Raw genomic sequence first — 21,204 nt, 5'->3', positions numbered from 1 at the left:
AATATCAACTTAGTAGCCTAAAAGTTTGGTAGCTATAGGATGCTAGTGATGACTAACTAGCATCTGAGCAATAGCAATTGTAGGATAGTTGCTAATATTTAAACACTAACTGTTAGCTTTATTAAACAAGTTACTAGTGTGAGTTTTCAATTACTTTTTTTGGGCATTTGTATGCTTGTATCCATTAATTTCTTGCTAGCATTTGTAGGCTTGTAACTGTCATATGAACACACGTTATTAGCTTCCCTAGGCTTGCCACTAACAGCTTTTTTTTGCAAACAAATAGGCTAGGCTAGTTATTATTTGACTAGATACTAATAGCTACATAACTGACATAACACTAACACCTCTATGATACTACATGGCATCCCAAAAGTGTGTTTGTATTCCAATATTGATAAATATTAATCACATATTTAGCTTTCCTACATTAGCATTACTTGACCTTTTAACCTTGGGGTTTCTAAGGTTAACCTAGCATTGCCAGGTGTAGACCATTTAACCAGTACGTAGTGTCAGCGTGCTGTCTGTTAGCCTGTAGGTGCAAGGGATAGGTGCAAGATGTCAGATATGAAGTTGGAAATTAAACAGTGTTTAAATATATATATAAATTGAGTAAAGATCCACATTATCACACCAATCAGCAACTATACAAGCAGTTAGGGGTACAAAAGAACAATAGAAATACTAATTATGACCCAACAGCAACTGGATCTGTTCAGTAGAAAGAGATCGTTGAACTCAGTCAGTCATTTGTCTGGCTGAGTTCAACGAGTTGGAGAAGAGATCCTCTCAGCCCATCAAGTGTCTGAATCAGTCACTGGCTTTGACATGCGGCCAGTCCTCAGCTCCTCCGGCTTCTCAGCGGTCTTATTTCTGGCACACCACCGGCCATGGTCACCTACAGTAGCTTGAGGTGCAGCACATGTCAAGACTTCACAAAGCAAAGACAGCGGTGAGGTCTGAAAGCATTTTTTTTCTGCCTTGACGAGAAATTTGCTACTTTAAACAGCTTTCCTCCGGCTCCCTCACCAGACCCTGATACTGTTCCTTCTGCTTTAGCATCACTCCCATACCAAACCGTCTGATTTCCCTCCATCTTCAAGGTTCTGTATAAAATAAAAAGAAATAATAATAATAATAAAACATTACCAGACACCCATCAAAGGTGAATTCTTGGGGTTTATGGTCTGTGACAGGAAACCAAGTCATTTACCAGGAGATAAATTATTCCTTGGACTCACATAGAAAGCGTTGCTGTGTAACTCTTTATAGGGTCACTAGAAAAGGCTGAAATAACAGCTAGCAGAGAATCAACAGACCACAAAGAGAATTAAACACATTTTGGCCTACTTTCTAGTTGTTTTTGTTTGGGTTTTTTTTTCCCGCAGGACCTCTAATGGCAACGTCTCGAGTAGTTTCAAAGGTTAGTGGAGGACAAAATAGTGATGGGTAGCTTAAAAAAATAAAAGTCCAGTGAAAATACCAAGGAAGGCATCACAGCTCCTCTACATGGTCGTGTGGTGGAGGTGGAGGCTGGAATGGGGGCGCGTTCACAAGCCTTGTTTAGCCAGAGAGGCAGACACCTGGTCGGCCAGCGTGGACAGCTGTGGAGAGTCGGCCATGTTGATGCTGCCAGAGGAGGACACGGTGCTGAGATGCTGGGGGGAGTCTTCCAAGGAGACAATCTCGGCGCCGTGGTCGGTGCGGGCCTTGGCTGTCTCACGGAAGGTCAGCTTGTGGCTCTCAATCTGCGGTTGGATGGAAAGAGGGGGTCAGACATCGCTGTATTCAGATCAGTTTTACACATCTGTACGACGAGACGAGCAGTTTTTATCTTTAACTATTTAATCTTTTTATTGGAGTTATTCACAGAAAATAGGCTAGATACGCATCGGACGAACAGTTGGGGATGCGTCAGAATGAAGTAGCTTAAACAAACAAACGTTCAGGTGGTTTTTCATAGAGAAATATGTCACAAAAATGTCATGGAAACCCTTTTCTCACTGGATGTGACGGAGGGGGTCACATGACCAGTTCATTTCAGGTGAAGATGCAGCGGTGTGTATGGACGGAGGAGGAGACGCAGATCTTCTTACATATAACTAAAGGTGTAACTACTGTCCTCGAAGGCAAACGGCAGCAAAAAGCAGAATTTTACAGAGAATTAGAAAGAAAAATGAGGGATAAAGGTTCGGAGAGACTGTGGAAAACAGCGCAACCTGGAAAACACCGCAATTCTGGTCAAATCTTGCAGGATATTTTACAAGAACTAAAACATTAAACAGCATAAAAAATGTCAGAAATATGGTTTTTATTGAGCCAAAAACTGATGGAAACGCAGCCGTCTTCAGAAATGGATGACCGACGAGACAAAGTGTCTGCATGGAAGAAAACAAAGAAACAAAGTCGCTCCACCATATCAAATATCACTGAAAATTTTCTCATTTTGGATCTGATGTCAGAAACTTGAACCAGAAGCATCTGAAGTGGGAAGCGGAGCTTTTCGTGTCCTAAACGACCTCCATCACATCAGTATTTAATGCTTCCTGATAAAAACTGGTTTACGCTGCTATTTAGTTGTTTTCCAGGAAATCTTTGTTTAAGTAAAACATCCAACATTCAGCTCGTCTTACAACCCGGATTCTGCAGTTAAAGCGTCCATGCTACACGGTCCCCCTGGGGTCCGATCCAGCAGCCTGTTTCGCTTCAGAAGGTTCCTAACCCTCATCTCATCACCAGTTCCTCCAGTTGTCCGGCCAGTTTGCCGTCCCATGCAGCTCTGCAGATATACAAGCCGTATTTTTTTTTTTTTATCACGATGTCGTGTCAAATCTGCCCACTTGGGGCCCATGTGGGGCCCAGGTAGGGAAAATACCCGCAGTTTGGACATCAAAATGTATGTAAAAGCCAGATAGTTACACCACAGTCTCCATTGTGTTGCTATTGGTTACAGCCACTGGCTGAGAGATGTTAGAAATGTGGTTTCACAGCATATCATTCAGAAATTTTACAATGTTGCGGTGGGAAAGGGGGCCCCTGGAACACTCTGGGCCCAGGGGCCTGTACACTTTTAATCCGGCCCTGGATACGGAAGGTGAAGGTTTCTGATTTCTGGCGGCGGGAGGGCGGGGACGAGACGAGACAAGACAAGAAGAGATGAAACCGGTTTAGATGATCCTGGAGGAATGAACCGGGAAACGTTTCACTTTTAATCTTGTTGGAAAGTAAAAAGTGAAGGAACTGGTGTCAAACTGGTTCAACTGGAAATGTTTTTCATCAAATTCACCCGTTAATTTACAGCCTGTTGTAAAACACCTAAACGTTTTGGGATTAATTTAGTTAAATGTAATTACATGTATTTTATTGATTTATTTTTATTTTTATGATCTGCCAAACCCTTTAGCAAGAAAAGTCTAATTTATGTGTTTAAATATTTTAAATAATTCCCAAAAATAATAATTTCTTCAGAAAACTGAATTAAATCCTGCATGGCTTGGCGCGCCCTCTGCTGGACGACATGTGTAACTGCAGAACCAGATTAGCAGCCGAAGAAACCATCACATCCTCTCTGATTCACCTTTTTATTTCTAATTCTTTCATAATAAATTGCCAAATAAACTGTTAAGCAAAAGTGAAAACTAAAAGTTTGATAATAATCAATTAAACTGATTGAAACATTTCCAGACTTTTAAAGTAAGGATTACTACTCGCATGTGGAAATGTACACGCATGTGCCTTTAAAATAACTTAGAAACTTAGAAAAGTTCTTTTTTTGTCAGTGTTACATAGCTGCCATTAAATGATTGATCTATCTATGATCTATAAGATGCCAGGTACGTGTAAATATCTGAATTAAATATCTGAATAAAATAAGCAAAAAAATGTGAATATAAAAGAGGTGTTAGATAAATATAAAAATTAATCTATAAATGTAAAAATATAAAAAACTCAACGTATAAACAAAAAAATAAATATAAAATATTTAATATATGTGAAGTTCATATCTACATATTAGTTTTTAAAAATACATTAACAAATATGCAAATTACTTTTAAAGGAAATACATATGTATTACATTTAGTTATTGTTTTATATATAGTATATTTATACAAGTATAATTACAGTATCAATTTAAATAAAAAAAAACCAAATAATTAAAATGTGTAAAACCTTATTTGTCTCCAGACAAAGTTTTCTGAAACGTCACCAGATGCAGCGTCTTTATAAGGAACTTCGTTCTTTGCACTAAAAACAGGAAAATGTGGCGTTTTCATTACTTCCAGGTGATCTGGTCTGATTACTGGTCTGACTGGACACCAGTTTGCTGAATCCTCATCAGCTTGGAAAAACACCTGAAAGTTAAAGCTTTTAGAAAACGTGCGCTGCAGCTGACTCACAGGTACTTACAGGAGTCCTCAATCTTTATGAGGGGGTTGGTCAGGATGGGTGTGACGGGTGCTGAAGGGACAGTCTGAGGCGACTGGGGGGGGGTGACAATGGGGGAGGGGATGGAGAGGCTGTCTGAGACGCTCCCCTCTGTGTCCTTCCCCTTCTCGCGCTACAGATGAGCCCGGAGAGGAAATGAGAAGCATGCAACAAAAACACACGAATGGTTTCAACAGAAATAAAAAAAAGCAACAAAAACATGAAAAATGAAAACAGCAAATAATGATGAAGATGAGGAAGCTTGAAGAGAGGAGGAAGAAAGCCTGATAGTCGTCATGTTACTGCAGCTTTAGGTCTGACTGGACTGAAATATCCTATATAAACACATTTCAGAGGAAAATACTGGATTTATCTTCACATTTCAACCTGTTTTCACTTTTAAATTAAGTTCTTTCATGAGTTTATTTTTTATTTTGTGACCTGATGGAAAAACGAGCCGCTGTCTTTAAATCAGTGTTTCTCAAATCCAGTCCTCAGGCCCCCCTGCCTGTTTTAGGCTGATCCTCCTCCAAAGCACCTCAGTCAGATCATTTAACTTCCTCATGAAGGTCTTTGCAGCCTGTTAATGATCCTTTATTTCATTCAGCAGTGTTAAAGTAGCGGGGGGGGTGGGGGGGGGGGGGGGGCTGGAACTGAGAAACTGCTTTAAATCAGTCAATCAGCTCGTTGCAGCTGAAACGTCTTCATTCTGTTCTGCCTTTCTGGACGAGTGAAGAAAAGGGAACAAATAATGGCTGTCTGGAAACACGGGACCTAAAGATCCAAGTCAGGTGGGTCGGATCTGGTCCGGTAGGACTGGACTGAAAAACCAAACGATGTTCAGAAATCCTGGAGAAGTATTGATCCCCACCACAGGAAGCAGAGGATCAGGACTTCTGCTCGTGTCGTCACACATTGCAGCGTTTCTTCTGACTAAAACGCTGCTTTTAACAAACTTTTCAGCTCTGAAACACTAAATCACTAAACTTTTACTCCTTTCACGCTTCCTGATTTTAATCCAATAGAAGCTTCAGCGATCAGATGATAAAAGCTCCAGCTGATCTCATTTATGCATTTTCATCTCGTTAATGGTGCAGGAACCAGTCTGCCCATCACAGTGTTTAACTGGTTTCATTTGATCGTATTAAAATCAGGAATTCTGTCTACCATCAGCGGTTTTGTTGCCTTTTGTTTGGAGTAATAGAACTCCTACCTGGATGCATGTTTAGTAATAATGTGACCATTTTTCAGGACGTTTTATTTCCCTCTAAAGAGGCAGAAGGACTTTTAGACCCAGTCAGAGCAAAGTGAAAGAAAGACAAACTAAAAGGGAGTAAAAGGCTTTTTGTGTTTGACAAACTAAAAGAAAAGAAAAGAAAACTGCAGCAGAGCTCGGATGTGACGTCGTAACGCCGCAGCGATGCTTTTACCCGTTTCTGTCCACCTCCAGGAACGTGGCCGATGTTGTCCAGAGAGCCGATTTTAGACTGAACTTTGAACTCCAGCTTCTCGTTCTTGATCTCGATATTTCCACCGCCTGAAAGAGAGAAACGGTGAAAGTCTGAGTATTTTGCTAAAATACAACACTGTAAAAAATAAATACTGGTGTTTTATTATCTTTTTAAGTTTCTGCTGCAGCGCCTGAAATGGCCACCAGGTGTCACTGGAGAGCAGCAGACGCGCAGGTTCATTTTTAACCCTTTCATGCAGAGAAAAAGCCTCTTTCCAGATGTTTTATTATGTATTCATGGACAAGGATGGTACATTTATATATTTACTGCTTCAGTGAGTCATTCAGTACACTGCCACTCACATACATACAGTTTAATGACCCAATTTCATTAAAACAAGGAAAGAAAAGGATATTGTTATAGAATATTCATTCTATAAAATATAAAAACAGCTTTTTTATGAATATTTTAATATAAAGAGATTGAAAAATAAAAAGCTAAATTTGATTATAAAATAAAAAAGCAGCAGTGTCTTTAGAAGTAAATAATTGTATGAAAACACAAATGTGGCACTTCTTAATAATTCATATATGAAAGGGTTAATATGAAATATTCATAATGATAAATTGACAATAAATCATTTTTATCATGTACATATTGATGTGAGAGATCAAACAAATAAGGAAAGTTTGGTATAAAATATTTTAAATGAAGTAAAAAACAAGTGTTTTTAAAGTTAATGTCACTGATTTAAATGGATTAAATCTAGAAAAATCTTTTCTACAACCTTTTTTTTTTTACCTGGCTTGTGACGAATGTTGTCCTTGGATCCACATTTCGATGTAACGTTGCTCAGATCAATCTTTTTGTGCACGATTTGAATCTGCAGGAGACAAATCAGATGGAGTGAAAGCGGCTCTGCATGCAGTCGTTCAGGCGGGGAGCCGGGAAAAAGGCCAAAAACCGGGAAAGTCGGGACACTGTGGAAATGCAGATTCTGTCAAGGCAGCTGGTCAGGAACTGGTCAGGACTGCAGGCGATTAACGTGCTAAAATGCAGAAAATGTTTCCATAAAATAATAATTTAATTTGGAAAAAACACGTTTCTACTATAAAATTACGTTGATGAAAGTTTCTGCAACGTAGATGAATGTATTTTATTATTTGCATTTTCAGAAGTGTCCTGACTTTTCCTGGTTTCTGGTTGCATGACGGGACGAGTGGCACAAAAAATCTGCAAAAGCAAAAATAAAGAAGAAATAATGAAAGAATGAAAGAAAATGTGGAAATAGAGAAGCTGATTAATAAATAAAAACAGGAAAATATTTTAAAATGCATTTTTAAATAATTTATATCATGTTATTTTTCCTTTTATCTTTTTTTCCTGAACTGCTGGATTTATTTAGTTATTTAATAGTTTTTCTAGAATATTTAGCATTTTTAATTGCAGTTCATAATATAATCTTTCCAAATTTATTTGTTTACGTTGTTTACACACTTTTCAGCTTTTTGTTTCCTTTTAACCCATTTATATTTGGGGTTTTTTTTTTTATTTAATAAAACATTTTCTTTTTTATTTGTCTCTGCTGCTTCTCTGTTGCCTTTTTTTATATATATAAAAAAAAAAGAAAAGTTGGGAGATTTATCAATAACTTCTATTGTTTCTGCGCTGACGGTTTCTGTTGCTCCTACAGGAGGCTGTCCAGCGTCTTTTACTTTACAGCATGTTTACACATTTTTCAGTGTTTCTTCTTCATGTTTTTACTGTTTTATTGGTTTTTTTTTTAAAGCTCTTTATATTTTTCCGTGTTGCATTTACTGTTTCTCAGAGGCCATTTTCTCTTTTTTTTAAATTCTGGTACATTTTTCACTATTACTGAATTTATTTATTTATTTTTTCAGGTTGTATTGGTTGTATTTTGCAATGTGCGTTGCTTCTGCTCCTACAGCATCAGCTGTAACCACCAAACAAAAATAAGGAAAAGTAAAATATTCTATGAACCCAGCGTGACATACATGCAGTTTCTGGGACATCTGGCTTCACTTTATGGTGAAACTTTGCTTAAAATCCTGGAACACAGCCTGATTTTTGTCTTCTGCTCCTTTATGGACACCAGAAAGCCGAAGATAAAGCTGTAAAAAATTCAAAATATCTGGTAATAAATGGTAAATATCCCTAAAAATGGGGCTACTTCATTTTTTACTTTTGTTAAAGAGACAACTAACCTCATATAAAAAAAAATTGTAGTTCTTTTTAACCATTTTTCCATAAGTTGGGTCTTTGTGGGTAAAAATAAAAATCTTTCCAGACTTGTTTGCATATTAGATACAAAATTCCAGCTTTATCTTTTGTTTTTCATTTGTTGAAAAGCTTTTTTCTTTAATATTTTGTCACATGTTGCTGCTTCTTAGCTGCACTTCCATCTTTGGTCCGGTCACATTAGTTTTTCTCCGTTGCCATCGCCTCCAAAACTGGTATCCATGGAGACGAAACTGCATTTAGTCGCAACTATGCTTCCCGTTATGCTTTGGAAACAGTTTCCAATCCGAAATCCCAACTTCCCGTTTACATGAGTCTGATTGGACGACGACAACTGTCAATCATTCTGCATCACAAACATTTCCCGCCCTGCTGTTTGTGATTGGTCAGATTGATGATGACGTCAGCGTAATTCTACTGGTTAATCATACCTATAAGCCAATCAGAGCCAAAGTATTGTAGACAGAAGTATCCGACCCGTACGTGCACCCAGCCACCACCGTGCGCACGCTGGTGCGTTTAAAACAACTTTTTTAGGCTTTTTAAGTTGGATCATTTCTGCCTTTCAATACTAAAATAAAATCTAATTTTTCACAGATGGTGTCAAAATGAGCCAAAGTGAAAAACGCCTCGCCGTCTCGTCGCTAAAACCTTCGTAACTTCGTTGTTTTACGCTTCAGCTCCACGAAAGTTTGCAGAGAAGACGGGATTTATATTCACTGAAGCTCATTTTTAAAGTGAAAAAATTTTTGACGAAGAGATTTTTTCTATGTTCCGTCCTAAATCACTTGGAGAAAGCGGCGTCTGCGAGTCTGATTTCACGGCTGAGAAAATCCCTCGAGTCTCAGCTTCATGTTGACTCCGAGATGTTTTATAAACATGTCAAAAGCAACATGTGAAAATCTCCATTATTTGCTCGCTGCATCTCTTTATTTCCACATTTCTTTCATTTCTCTTCGTGTTGATTTCTGAACTATTTTTCTTCATCGTTTGCAGATTTTTCCTCTTGGTATCATCCTGGCCTGGAAGTGTTTAGTCGTGTTTTACTAACTAACAACGCAGGCGACGACTGCAGATAAAGTTATATTCCTCATCCATGCGTCACAATGCAAGCCTGAAGTGACCTCATCCGATGGCGGATGGATACAGAAAGCGCTCAGTCTCTCTGCGCTGAGGTCACCTCGGCAACGAGGACGACAGGCTGGTGAAGAGGACGAGGACAGAGACGCTTTGTCCCCCAGCAGAGACACTTCTATCACACAATTAGCTGACTTTACCATCAGAGTATCAGGATGTTTTCTACTCGTAGGAAGGAGCGGAAACAGCCACGCGGAGGATTCATGCGTGAAGGTTGAGGGCCAGTTCGGGTGGAAACACCAAGCTTCCATCCGGACATGAGCAACACATCTTCCAGGAAGATTCAGGAAGGTTTCTGAAACGCTCATGTCGTCAGTGAGAAAAGGGTTAAAAGCAGGTGTTAACAGGTGGGAGCGTCAGGAGGTTGAACACAGACAGGAGGTTTCGTGCACTCCTGCTCCGTCACCACGATGCATTCAGTAAGAACAGCTGCAGCCACTCCGCTTCTTTTTACTCACATTTCCACCACCGGGAACATGTTTTAGATTATCTTTGGAGCCACACCGGGACTGCACATTGCTAAAGTCCAACTTCTTCTCAAGAATCTGAACCTGGAAAGTCGATATGCGAGGAAAGAAAGAGTTATCCTGCAGGAAGCAGAGCTGCAACGAGGACCAGAGATGGAGAGACGCTGAGGGGAGCGGGAGCGAGCCGCAGCTGGGGGAAGGACTCGTGTTGAAAACATAAAGTCAGATTATAGCTGGGCGATACGACTAAACACTCATATCCTGATTCAGCTCATCTTATATCCCCATAACCATATAAACTGTGTAGTGTTGTGTCAGCCATCAGTTATGTGTCAGATGTTGCTAGGCAACAGCAGCAGGGACCTCCTTCCATCTGGGGGAACTATGGCTGTATGACGTTCCACAGGTGATAAAATGAGTTAGTTGTGTCGGAGTCCGTTGTTGGGACTGTGAGCTAGTCTGTTGTCGGTTCCACGTCGGTCTTTTTATATCCAAACCGCATCCAGACAGAAATTTCCCTCTTTTAGGAACAAGATCATCGGTTTGGGTTGGCTGCTCATCTTTTAGTGAATTATTCTGCTCTGAAACACGTCTGCTACCATCTTCCTCCATGTTTGTTTATATATATATATATATTTTTTTGGTGGCGTAAACGATGGAGCCTCAGATGAAACAATAGATATTTTCTATCGGCAGACGATATTTATCGTCATATCGCCCAGCCCTACTTCCAACGTTTGTTTTTGGCTTTTAAGCTGCCGTTCGACTGAATGTTTCAGAGGTTTTCAAACTGAGCAGAAAACAAAAAGACCAGGAGAAACAAGATGCGAGGTGGAAACGGCGACAAATTCCCGTCTTAAATAAAAAACATGCTACTCATAAAAATCACCAAAGCAAGAAACGGGAAAAACTTTCACAGTTTTTCCGTTTTTCACAGTGATAAATAAATAAAATAAATTTCAGATGATTAATCAAAGTCAATATTCCAGTCTGACTTACAAAATAAAAAAAAATAAAATCATTTAAATTGACCAAATTCATGTTTAAATTTGACATCCAGAAAAACCCAAATGAGCAATTTAACAAAATCCATTGAATTCTTTAAAATATATTGTATTATATGATGATTATGTGATTTATTCTTCCTTATTCTTACTTTTACTTCATTTTATTGGTATAAACATCTAAAAGCAAAACTTTCAAATTCCTACAGAAAAAAGAGAAAATGAGACTTTTCAAAACAACTGAATTCTTTTTTTATTTAAATATTTATTATTTATTTGTTTATATTAACTTCCTAATTTATTATTTATTAAGTTTATTTGATAAATAAAAAAGTAAAACGGCAAAAAACAAATAAATGGTTGAAAACAACTGATGTGCAGTATTTTATGTTCACATTATTTCATTTAGTGATTTATACTGATATTAAATCAACAAAGTCAAAAACATTTGTTTAATGAAAACTTGAAGGTTCAATTTTAAGCTAAATTTACTTTCTAAAGATTTTTTTTCAGTCATTTTGGAAAGGATGAAATTAAGAACAAAGTCTGAATTTATTGCAAAACACTGAAAATGTTGTTGGACGTCTGACATCCAGATGAAAACAGGTACAATATGTGTCGTAGCTCTTTGGTATGTATGGGGGGGGGGGGGGGGGGGGTGCTAACAGGAACTGTGAATAAATACTCGCAGTAATTTCACCAAACTGCACAAACATGAGATAAAAATAAGGCTTAACTTTCTGTTGACAACAAGTAAACCCACCAGATTAAAAGCAGTGACTTTCCAGCCTGATTATCTCGGCATTGTGGTGATTCAGACATTTGTGTTGGAAATCTGCCGCCTTCGGCCAACATGTGCATCTGGGCCTCAGCGGGTTAAAAATAGAAGCCATGCTGGGAATGCTGGGAATGCTGTACGTCTACATGAGCATCAGTTGGATGCAGAATGCTTGTGGGATCCCAGATCAACTCCCAGTGTGGGTCCAGTTAGGCCACTAACGGGAAGTGAGCTCAAACTGGGGATGGAAATGTGTCCAATCCATCAGCCATCAAACACAAACAGGCAACAGCGCTAATATGGAGCCTGTTGGTGGATATGTGATAACGCTCCTGCCCACCTGCTACCCACATGCACATTGGTCTCAAAATCGGCACAACAAACACCAAGAACACGAACGAGTCCAGTCTGAACGTCAAGCCCCGCTAGCTGCTTAAAGACGGAGGAGAAGCTTCAGAACGAAACTCGCTTCAGAGATTTTCCCTCACAGAACATCAGACGGGTGTGTAAACTTCACACAGCGTGAGCTTTACGGTGCAGGGGCGGTGATGGCGGCCGACGTCCAACAGCTTCGCTCTGTCCAGTTCAGAAAACCTCTGAATTATTTTACCTGATCAGTAAAAAGAACATTTGTTTTCATGTGAAGAGCGTCGCGTCTGCAGTAAACAGCAGTCAGAACGCTCGCTGTCTGGAAAACCTGAGCCAAATGCTCCTAATGGGGAAAAAAAGCTTTAAAGACTCGACTCTTCTCCAAGCCCCGGCTTTCAGAAGTACCTTCAGACGCTGCTGTAATGGTAGGAAGTCATCAAGTGTGAAGGAAACAAACAGAAAGCATCTCTGGGGTGTTTGCGCCACATTGTGCTGCATGCATGCCGCCGTCTCACCTTCCCTCCACCAGGCGTGTGCTTGATGTTGTCTTTAGAACCACAGCGAGCTTGGACGTTGGACAAGTCCAGCTTCTTATCGAGGATTTGGACCTGCAAAGGAAGAGAAAGACGAATTCTTAATGAATAAATGGGGGGAGGGGAGGGGGTCAGCCCAAGGGGAGGAAATAGGAAGTTAAAACAGATGAGGGGTCGGCGTGTTTGGCCTTCCAGTGTCAAAGCTCCCATCTGCAACGTTGCATGTTTGTGTTACTTGTTCCAGCTGCCTGAGCGGTAGATAGGCGCCGAGGGAGCGGGAAGCTCCCAGTCAGAGCAACAAACCCTGAGAACTAAACGCTTTCAAGGGCTTTCCCCCCCGTTTCCCCCCCACATCTAAACATTTGGAAATGACACCCCTCTTGGCTTTTATTTTACACCTTTAGTCTTTTGGACTTTCCTTCGTGGGAAAAAGGCGTCTGGACCGAGAGTACGATCCTTTCTCACCGAGACAAATACAGAATCCTCCTGTTTTCCATTCCAACTCCCGCAAAAGTGACACCTCAAGAAACATCAGCTTTATTAAAAAACAAAGCAAAACCGTCTCATCCTGCGTGCTTTTGTAGAGATTAAATGTTGAGGTGAAGAAAAGAAATAAATCATAAAACCCACCATCCCTCCGTTACAGGAAGGAAGCTTCTTCAAGTGAGATGACGAGTTCATCTAACGCAGGAGTTCCCAAGTCCTGCAGCTTTCAGATGCATCCCTCCTCCACCACACCTGAAACTAACATCTGAAGTTCCTCCTGCATGTCGGGCGGCGCTGCAGAGGCCGCCAGGGAGGCGTGTTGGAGAAGGGTCGCATGGAAAAGCTGCAGGATCGTAGCTCTGAAGGACTGGACTGGATTTCCAAACGTTGCTGTAAACATGTTAATATTAAACATATTTATATATTTTATTTAGTTGTGCTTCAGAAATTCAGGTTAAATCCCAGTAACTGCCATCAACTGGGAGACCAGGTCAGAAGCTACAGTTCAGCAAGGAAATCCAGACTTTACTCCCCGCAGTGAGACCCTCCAGCTCATACTGGTGGATTCAGACCATTCCCAGACCATTATGGGATGTATAGTCTCTCCAGGGAACCCAGGGTCTCCTCCCAGTTGGAGATGGGAGACTGCCTGAACCACCTTGGCTGATTTTCTCCAAGTTCCCCTGAACGGTTTCCTCTAACCTCCACTAAGGATGACCCCAGTCGCAGGTCGCTACATGAATTTCATGGCACTGGTGAAGTACTGGGACCAGTAAATCAACAGCTTTGACCTCCGAACCAACGTGACACCCTCATTAAAGCTCTAACGTATCGGTCCAGCTCCCTCTCCGACTTGCAACCGCTCGAGTTAACGATCCGGACGAGGCAGAGGAGGAAGACCTTCACCCTTTTCCACTGGAGATCAATGGCCTCAGAGTCAAGGCCCACATCAGCATCGTAGCTTCACTGATACGTAAGAAAACAAAAAGTTGTTTCAGGAGCCTGAAAACATCTCTAATCCAAATAAATCCTGATTTTTTAAGTTCTTACTGAAGAAATAGATCAGAACACGGTAGTTCCTGCAGATCAATGCTCCAATTCAATGATAAGCCACAGCTGACTCCTAAAAGCCAAGAGGGACGAACACAGAAGCCCCTACAGCATGCAGAGGTTTTAGTTTGGTCGATTTGAGTCTCGTCTATCAAACAAATGCTACAGATGCTAGCTTTGACACACGTAAAGAAGCTTGCTCTCTGCAAACTGCACCTCGAATTATAAGAGTTCAACCTAAATGTGCATTAATGTAGGCATCCTGTTAGTAATTTCTGATCATGTGTTGTTGCATGGGGATCAATTACAAGACGGAACTTTATCATTATGGATCCATTTCAATCAAGACTTGATTTAAATGGTCATAACTGCAGAGAAACTCAAGAATCTGGCGTTGAGTTCATCCCTCAGTTACTCACATTGCCTCCACCGGGTACATGTTTGATATTGCCTTTGGAGCCACACTTAGACTGCACAGTACTAAAGTCCAACTTCTGATCAAGGATTTGTACCTGGAAAAATGAAAATGTCAGCTTTTAGAGTTCGAGCATAAACATGGGTTTGATGTGTGAGCTGTGAAGCGTGGAAGAAATGGAGTTACTCGTGCTGGTGGTGGTTTGTGTAGATGCATGCAGAATGAGGAGGAGGAGGATCATCTTTAGATACTTGAAACTGTAGTGGTCCTGAAACTGGTTTTCCTGTTTCTTTTACCAGTCGCAAATTCATCAGGACAAAACAGAAGCAAGTATAGTGACGAGAATGGGATTTTTCTCTCCTTCTAGCTGCTATTTTAACATTAAAACAAACATTTTGTTTGTATAAACTCTAAATTCAGCTGATTTCTGTTTAACATACAACCCTCAGTTTCATCGTAGAGTATCTGACACGCGACTGCAAGCGCCATAAAATTAGAACAAAGACTTGCAGCACTTTAAGGCTAAAATAAACCTCTGCTACACACAACATAAACACACATAATAATACACTCACATGCTCACACAGTGATATCATACTGAAGATTAAAACAGGAAATACATACACAGATTTCAAACCATAGACTGTATAAATTTTGGATTGTTGTTGGATTCATTTAATGGAGGCCAGGTGTGGAAAAGATGGGCGGAGCCTCCGTGACGTCACCCGTAGGTTTCTGAAGAGCTGAATTGAAGCTCGGTGGGCGGTTCCTACCGTCGCCATCTTGGCAGGGGCATGCGTGTCGTCTCACCCGGAAAATACAAATATGGGCAAAGAGGTGGAGCTGAGAGGGGGGCTGTGAGCGTCATGGTGGATCATTGACATCGAGCGAACTCCGAGCTTTCTGTTGCCAAGAGCTAACCGAGTTAACCTGGAGATAACAGGCGCTAACCAGCTAACGGAGGTAAGCGGGCTAAAGCTAAGTCACCTTGTTAACCAGCTAAAAGCCGCGGTTGTTCTACGTTCCTCTGACTTGAAGCGGGAGATCGGGTACCTGTCAAAAGGGCACGCCCCTAAATTTGCCGAACTTCGAGATTAAATTACTTCTTAACGGAGGAGTTAAAAAAAAAAATTCACTCCCCCCACAGTTGTCATAAAGGTAAACCTGATCTATTTACCGAAAATGGATTTTTTTTACCAGGTTGTAAACGTTTATTTCTGCTGTAAACATGTTTATTTCTGCTGTAAACATGTTTATTTCTGCTGTAAACGCGGGTATGTCTGATGTGAAGTTGGTCTTTTTAACATGGGAGTCTATGGGGATTTGCTCTGTTTTGCAGCCCCTAGTGGATGAAGGGGGAACTGCAGTTTTATGCACTTCCACATAGGCTTCACTTTTAACCGCTGGAGGCTCCGTCCATCTTTCCTGTTCGGTCTATGGTTCAAACATTTCTCAGAGGCACAGCTGCTCTTAAAGCTGGAGGATTCTGATTGGCTGATTCAAAGCTAACAAGGTGGAGTCTATTTTATTTTCTATTTTCCTTTAATCAACTCAAACTGGTTTCTATCTGAAGGAGAAGACTGAAGGGGAGACTGGGCTGGAAAAGACCAGAAAGGTGTAATTTTACTTTACAAACCATCACTTCTGGTAAGAAAGGCTAAATTTAAACAAAAGCTCCACAGGACGCCATTAAAGCTACCTTCTTAAGCAGGTAAGTTAGGACACCCATGTTAATCAGCTGGTAAATGAGGTAAGAGTTTGTGAATCTGCTTGTCAAGCATCAAATCAGCAACTACGATTCGGCCAACTTCCAGAGCAGCTGTCCTCGCAAATACTGGCTGCCTAGTTAAAAACTCCACGCCGTTTTTCCATCTCTTGATGCCGTCTGCAAATAGTACTCCATCAAGACAGTTTCAGTTAGTTTTTACTGCATCCTAAAAGCAGGTAGAGGCCCGTTTCCACACAAGTCTGTGTACATATGAAAGTCAACCAGCAGATGATTTGGACCTTAGAGGTGTCTGATTGCAGATAAGTAAGAGGCGTTTTTCTTTCGTGGTCTGAAGTTGCGTTAAAACTTGAAAAACCAGAGTTGGCTAACAGGCTAATGAAGCTAAACTTAAACTGATCACTGCAGTGAGAACAGATTTTTATGAAAAAGGAGCATTCAAAGGGACACATTAATCTTTTTGCAACTTCATACACAAGACTGGCAGAGCAGAAAGCTAAACTTACTGCATCATCTGCTCTGAATATAAAACTATATGATGAAAAGCTGAAAATTTGATTTTCTACAGCGGCTGCAGAGACGTTTTCATCTATCTGTAAAAGTTATTTCCATACACAAAAAATGTGATATCTTTTAATCATTTATACGCATGATTATTATAGCTGCCTGGCAGATTTTGCATTTGTTCGATGCGTCGTTTGTGCACAATTTCGGACATTAGCGCTACATTTTCGCAAGCTGCAATACGCAAGTAACCACTAGGGGCAGTGTTGGCACCAATATGACTGAACATGATGTAACAGCGGTAAAAATTATGAAATGTTTATAAGACAGAGAACGACATAGCTACCTTCCATAATAACCCATCATACACTAGTTTTTCTTCCAGTATTATTGTCTCATTTATTGTCTTTATCCATTTCCTCCCCTTGATTCCATCACTGCTCTTTCTCACTAAACACTGTATTTAATGTTGCATACAGACTATTCTTTTGTACTTCAAGCCCTGTAAATACCATTTATGTTGGTTTGTTTTAGCACACCACTCTAAGAAAAACTTGTATGTTCAAACTTTCTTGGCAACAAAGGCTGATTGTGATGTTTCATCTACAGTGGGGCTGCAGCGATTATGTCAATAACTGATTAATATGGCACAATAATGGACTGATTAATCAGATAAGCTTTTTCCCTTATCTTAGAAATGCAAAAAGGTTACAGTTAAACAAAAGTAGGTATCTTGCATATTTATAAACTACAATAAACTCTGATGTATTCAACTTCATCTGCATCTGCTGCTCTTTATACTGACAATAAACAGGGCAGTAAAAATAGATATTTCCAACAGTAATGACATTACTTAGCATTTCATTACAGAATAAAATATAAAGGTTTTAAAGGGTTAAATTCTGTTGTCAACATTTACAATGTTAAATGTAACATTATGTAACATCCATTCATTGCTTGTGCCAGGTTAGGGTCGCGGGAAGCTGGAGTCTCTCTCAGCGATCATTGGGCGAGAGGCATCTGGACATAATGTCACTGTAAAGTTAGCGCTTGCTTTAACCCGCTACAACACTGACTTGCTGTTACCAGTAGCAGCCATGCGATATTTAATTGACAGCTTCAACTAAAAGCTTATTTTTTATCTTTTCATCTTCATTTCAGTCATGATTCACGTTCCTGAACCAGAGCTCAAAGCTCGCTCCGGAAGTTTCCGGTGCTTTCTACGGAGATGCTACATGTTAGCTTAGCTCTGTTTTACAGTCTTTACAGTTTAATCTGAAATGTCCCCAAACTTGGCCCTTTTTTACTCTTTTTACTGTCTGGCTCCATAATTTCTTTAGCTTTTTTGCTTTTCTCTGTTTATTTCATCACATCTTGCCTCTCATTTCCCTACAGATAATACCGGAAGTAGCTTTTACAAACCGGAAGTGGTGAGTTAGAAAAAACGTCTTGATTTATCTTTTCTTGTTAAACGAAGTGTTGATTATGAGAATTTTAATCGATAGTTTTTTAATCAAATCATTCGAATAATCTGATTTACTATTGTGTTTCTTTGACATTTACATTTACATGTTATATTATACTAACCTGCCCATGTTTTGCTTTCAGCTACCCTATCAGGTCTGAGCTCGCTAATGCGCCCCCTAGTGGAATCCTCCGGTAATAAGCATAGCAAAAAAAGCAAGTATGTGAACAATTACACAATGGATAATGAACACACTGAAAAGACTCAAGGTAAGAAACAGAAACATAAGAAAATAACATTAGAAAAACCAACATAATGAACTGAACACAGAGATGCAAGGTTAAAAAAAGACAGTATATTCTCAGCTTTATACTAACATTGCAGGCATAGTTTATATTTTGCTCAGACACAAAACTATGTGGAAACGAAGCACAAACATCACTCTTTATCTCATGCCAGCACCATGCTTTATAATCTCTTTTAAGTCTTTGGATATGATATTTAGGAACAACGATGACGTGTCCCCGTTTTTGCACTCTATGGCCAGAAATTTGCACAGCGTTTACTTGAAACAGCTGTTTCTTGCTTCATAGATAAAGCAACGGTGGATGTTTTTCCTAGATGCAGGAATGGTTATTAAAACTTTTTAATTTGGCCATGAACATAAACCAAAAAAATGATACTTTTAAAAAATAGATAAATCCAACTGTGGAAAAACAGAAAAGTCTAAATGAGGCATACGATACAGTGGAAAAACGGCTGGGAGCAGTGTGCCTACAGTTCAACTTGTGAGCTGAAGTCAGTGAAGTGGACTCTGTGTCGGGTTACCTTTCCACCTCCAGGCTGGTGCTTGATGTTTTCTGTAGAGCCGATCTTGGACCGAACGTTCTTCAGGTCAGGCAGTGGTGCTGCAGCGGCCAAAGGAGCCGGCGAGCGGCTCTTCAGCGAGCCCGGAGATTTGGGAGTGGAACGCACAACTGCGATCTTCTTCACTTTGTTGGCCTCAGCTGCAGAAAGTGCTTGACTAGCAGGGGATTTGGGGGTACTGGGGCTGCTCTGTCCACTCTTGGCATCTTAAGCAATCAGAGCGTTAACATGTTAGAAGGTTTGAACCATGACATCCCACAGGTGAGGAAAACAACACATATTATCAAAAGTAAAAGCAAACCAGGATTTCTACTGGCTAAAAGCTGACCAAGTTTGATCCAGAGGATCAGACTGTGGCATTATGGCCATGCGAGGCTGGAAGCAATCTCTAATGATCTGCATATTTTATTTTTTCCTGCTTTACCTTTGTCATTTTTTGGAGTGGGAGGTTTCTTGGCACTAGCTGTATCAAAAATACGACATCATGAGTATTCTTTACATCTTACCCCTAGATTAATAAATAAGAAGTAAAATAAAAATGAACAAAGATGGCTTCAGTTCGTACCTGATTGAGCGGTTTTGACAGGAGTTTTGGCTCCCCGGGTTTGAGATTTTGCACCAGCAGCGCTCTGAAAATAACACAAGTAGACAGCACATTAGTTTTTACCAGCGATGCTGGTTGTCAAAGTTGTCTTTGCTCCCATTTAAGCATAATTCAGGAGACTCTGGATGGATAATGGATGTTTACTAATGAAAAGGTGGACCCATTTAAACAGAAGTCATCTTTAAACAGCAGAATTGTGGGAAACCACAGTTTTTAGGCACCTGAACTGAGCTCAGGTCTAAGCACTAGGCTGCTGTTAGACCTGTACTTACGTCGGGCTGTCTGGGCCCTGGGCTGCTGGTTTTAATGGGGATGGAGCTGTGGCCGTTTCGGGGAGAAGCATGCGTTTTGTTGCCTTTGGCCACAACAGATGGTCTTTTAAGGAAAGAGGTTGGTGAGGTGGTAGTTTGAGTCTTTGTGATGAAGAGGGAAAATTAATGGGAAAAACAAATGCTCAAATGAAACAAACATAAAACAAAAATTATGAATTAAATGAAAGTGAAATTATTTAATATATACGACAGTTAAGGATCATTTTGATTTAAATCAGCTGCTTTAAATGATTGAACCTGTCAGTCAATGATAAATCTATTTTGAAGGTAGAAAAGTAGACCTATTTAAATGTGTTTACAGGTAAAAAAAAACAAAACAAAAAAAAACACTTGCATTGAAAAAAACAAATATTTTAGAGATGATTTCTTGTCTTTGAGTTATACAATACAGAAGCTGAAGTCGGCTTTGACTGGCAAACATGTTCACATCAGTGTCTCAAGATAATAAAAAGATCACATGGATTGTTTTCTTTTAATCAGTAATTTGTGCTTTGTTAGTAGACCTGAATTTGGATCAAATGTGACCATTACCAAATAAGTGCTAACCAGCTAATATTTAGCTCGCCACGCTCACCTTGTGGTCTCCAGAAAACCAACTGGTTATCTTGTGATAACCAGCAAGTAAAACAGAGGCAAGATTCGTCAGATAATGACAAAAATTAACTTATTGAATGAAAACAAGCCTTGTGATCTTAACATAACAGAATAATAGACTTGTCATCTCACGATAACAGCAACAAAAATGAATAGTTGTAAGCAAAACACAAGATTTGCTATTTACCTTTCTTTGTTATAGTTATTTTAGCATAGTTTGAATTCTGCTAACATGGGAAAGCTAAATCTACTAATCAGCTCATTACAAATTGTATTTTTTTAAAAGCAATAAAAGTATGTAGTTTTATGGGGAATATATGTTTTTGACACGTTAGCTAAGCTAACTAGCCGCAGCTTACAGGTTCTAGTTAAGCTAATCCATTTTGACTCCCAAGAAATAATAATAGCATATTAATAGCAAATAATAGCATATTACTGCCATTTGGGGGGCAAAATCAGAAAGATGCGGCGATATGTGAACTGTTGGAGACTCTTGACTCTCTTGCTAGCCCTTTTGCTAAAGATAGTAATTTTCTTTTTTGTTTGTTTTTTAAGTGTGCATGTCATTTGACATCCTTTTTTTTTTTTTAGTTTGATTTGGGATTGGCTATAAAGCTGTGTACTTTGGATTGTCAATGTTACCAAATCAAATCAATTCTGAAGTATTTGTCCATTTTGTCCTATGGTAAGCAGCCAACTGGTTTCAGGTTTGTGACCACTACTTTCTGTATTATG

General features: G+C 39.8%; 1 protein-coding gene across 12 annotated transcripts in view; it reads right to left on the bottom strand.

Annotated features, from left to right (window-relative positions):
- Positions 1–1,604: 1,604 nt before the first annotated feature.
- The window catches only part of mapta (microtubule-associated protein tau a), a 52,115-nt gene continuing 32,515 nt past the window's right edge, over positions 1,605–21,204 (bottom strand). For 8 of the 12 annotated variants that reach the window (XM_079260892.1, XM_079260893.1, XM_079260888.1 and 5 more), the window contains 11 exons: positions 19,816–19,956; positions 19,505–19,568; positions 19,364–19,402; positions 18,901–19,145; positions 14,382–14,474; positions 12,409–12,501; positions 9,734–9,826; positions 6,681–6,762; positions 5,859–5,965; positions 4,401–4,561; positions 1,605–1,751 (listed from right to left, as the gene is read on the bottom strand). In XM_079260892.1, coding sequence (XP_079117018.1) covers positions 1,733–1,751; positions 4,401–4,561; positions 5,859–5,965; positions 6,681–6,762; positions 9,734–9,826; positions 12,409–12,501; positions 14,382–14,474; positions 18,901–19,145; positions 19,364–19,402; positions 19,505–19,568; positions 19,816–19,956 — 1,137 coding nt within the window. In that variant the 3' untranslated portion in view covers positions 1,605–1,732. The remainder of the gene's footprint in view (positions 1,752–4,400; positions 4,562–5,858; positions 5,966–6,680; positions 6,763–9,733; positions 9,827–12,408; positions 12,502–14,381; positions 14,475–18,900; positions 19,146–19,363; positions 19,403–19,504; positions 19,569–19,815; positions 19,957–21,204) is intronic. The other 4 variants (XM_079260897.1, XM_079260890.1, XM_079260889.1 and 1 more) reach the window with 4 other exon arrangements.

This window comes from Telmatherina bonti (genome assembly GCF_933228915.1).
Source record: "Telmatherina bonti genome assembly, chromosome: 21".
Classification (NCBI taxonomy): domain Eukaryota; kingdom Metazoa; phylum Chordata; class Actinopteri; order Atheriniformes; family Telmatherinidae; genus Telmatherina; species Telmatherina bonti.
Note: the sequence above shows the minus strand (reverse complement) of the source record. Positions and strands in the feature narration are given on the sequence as shown.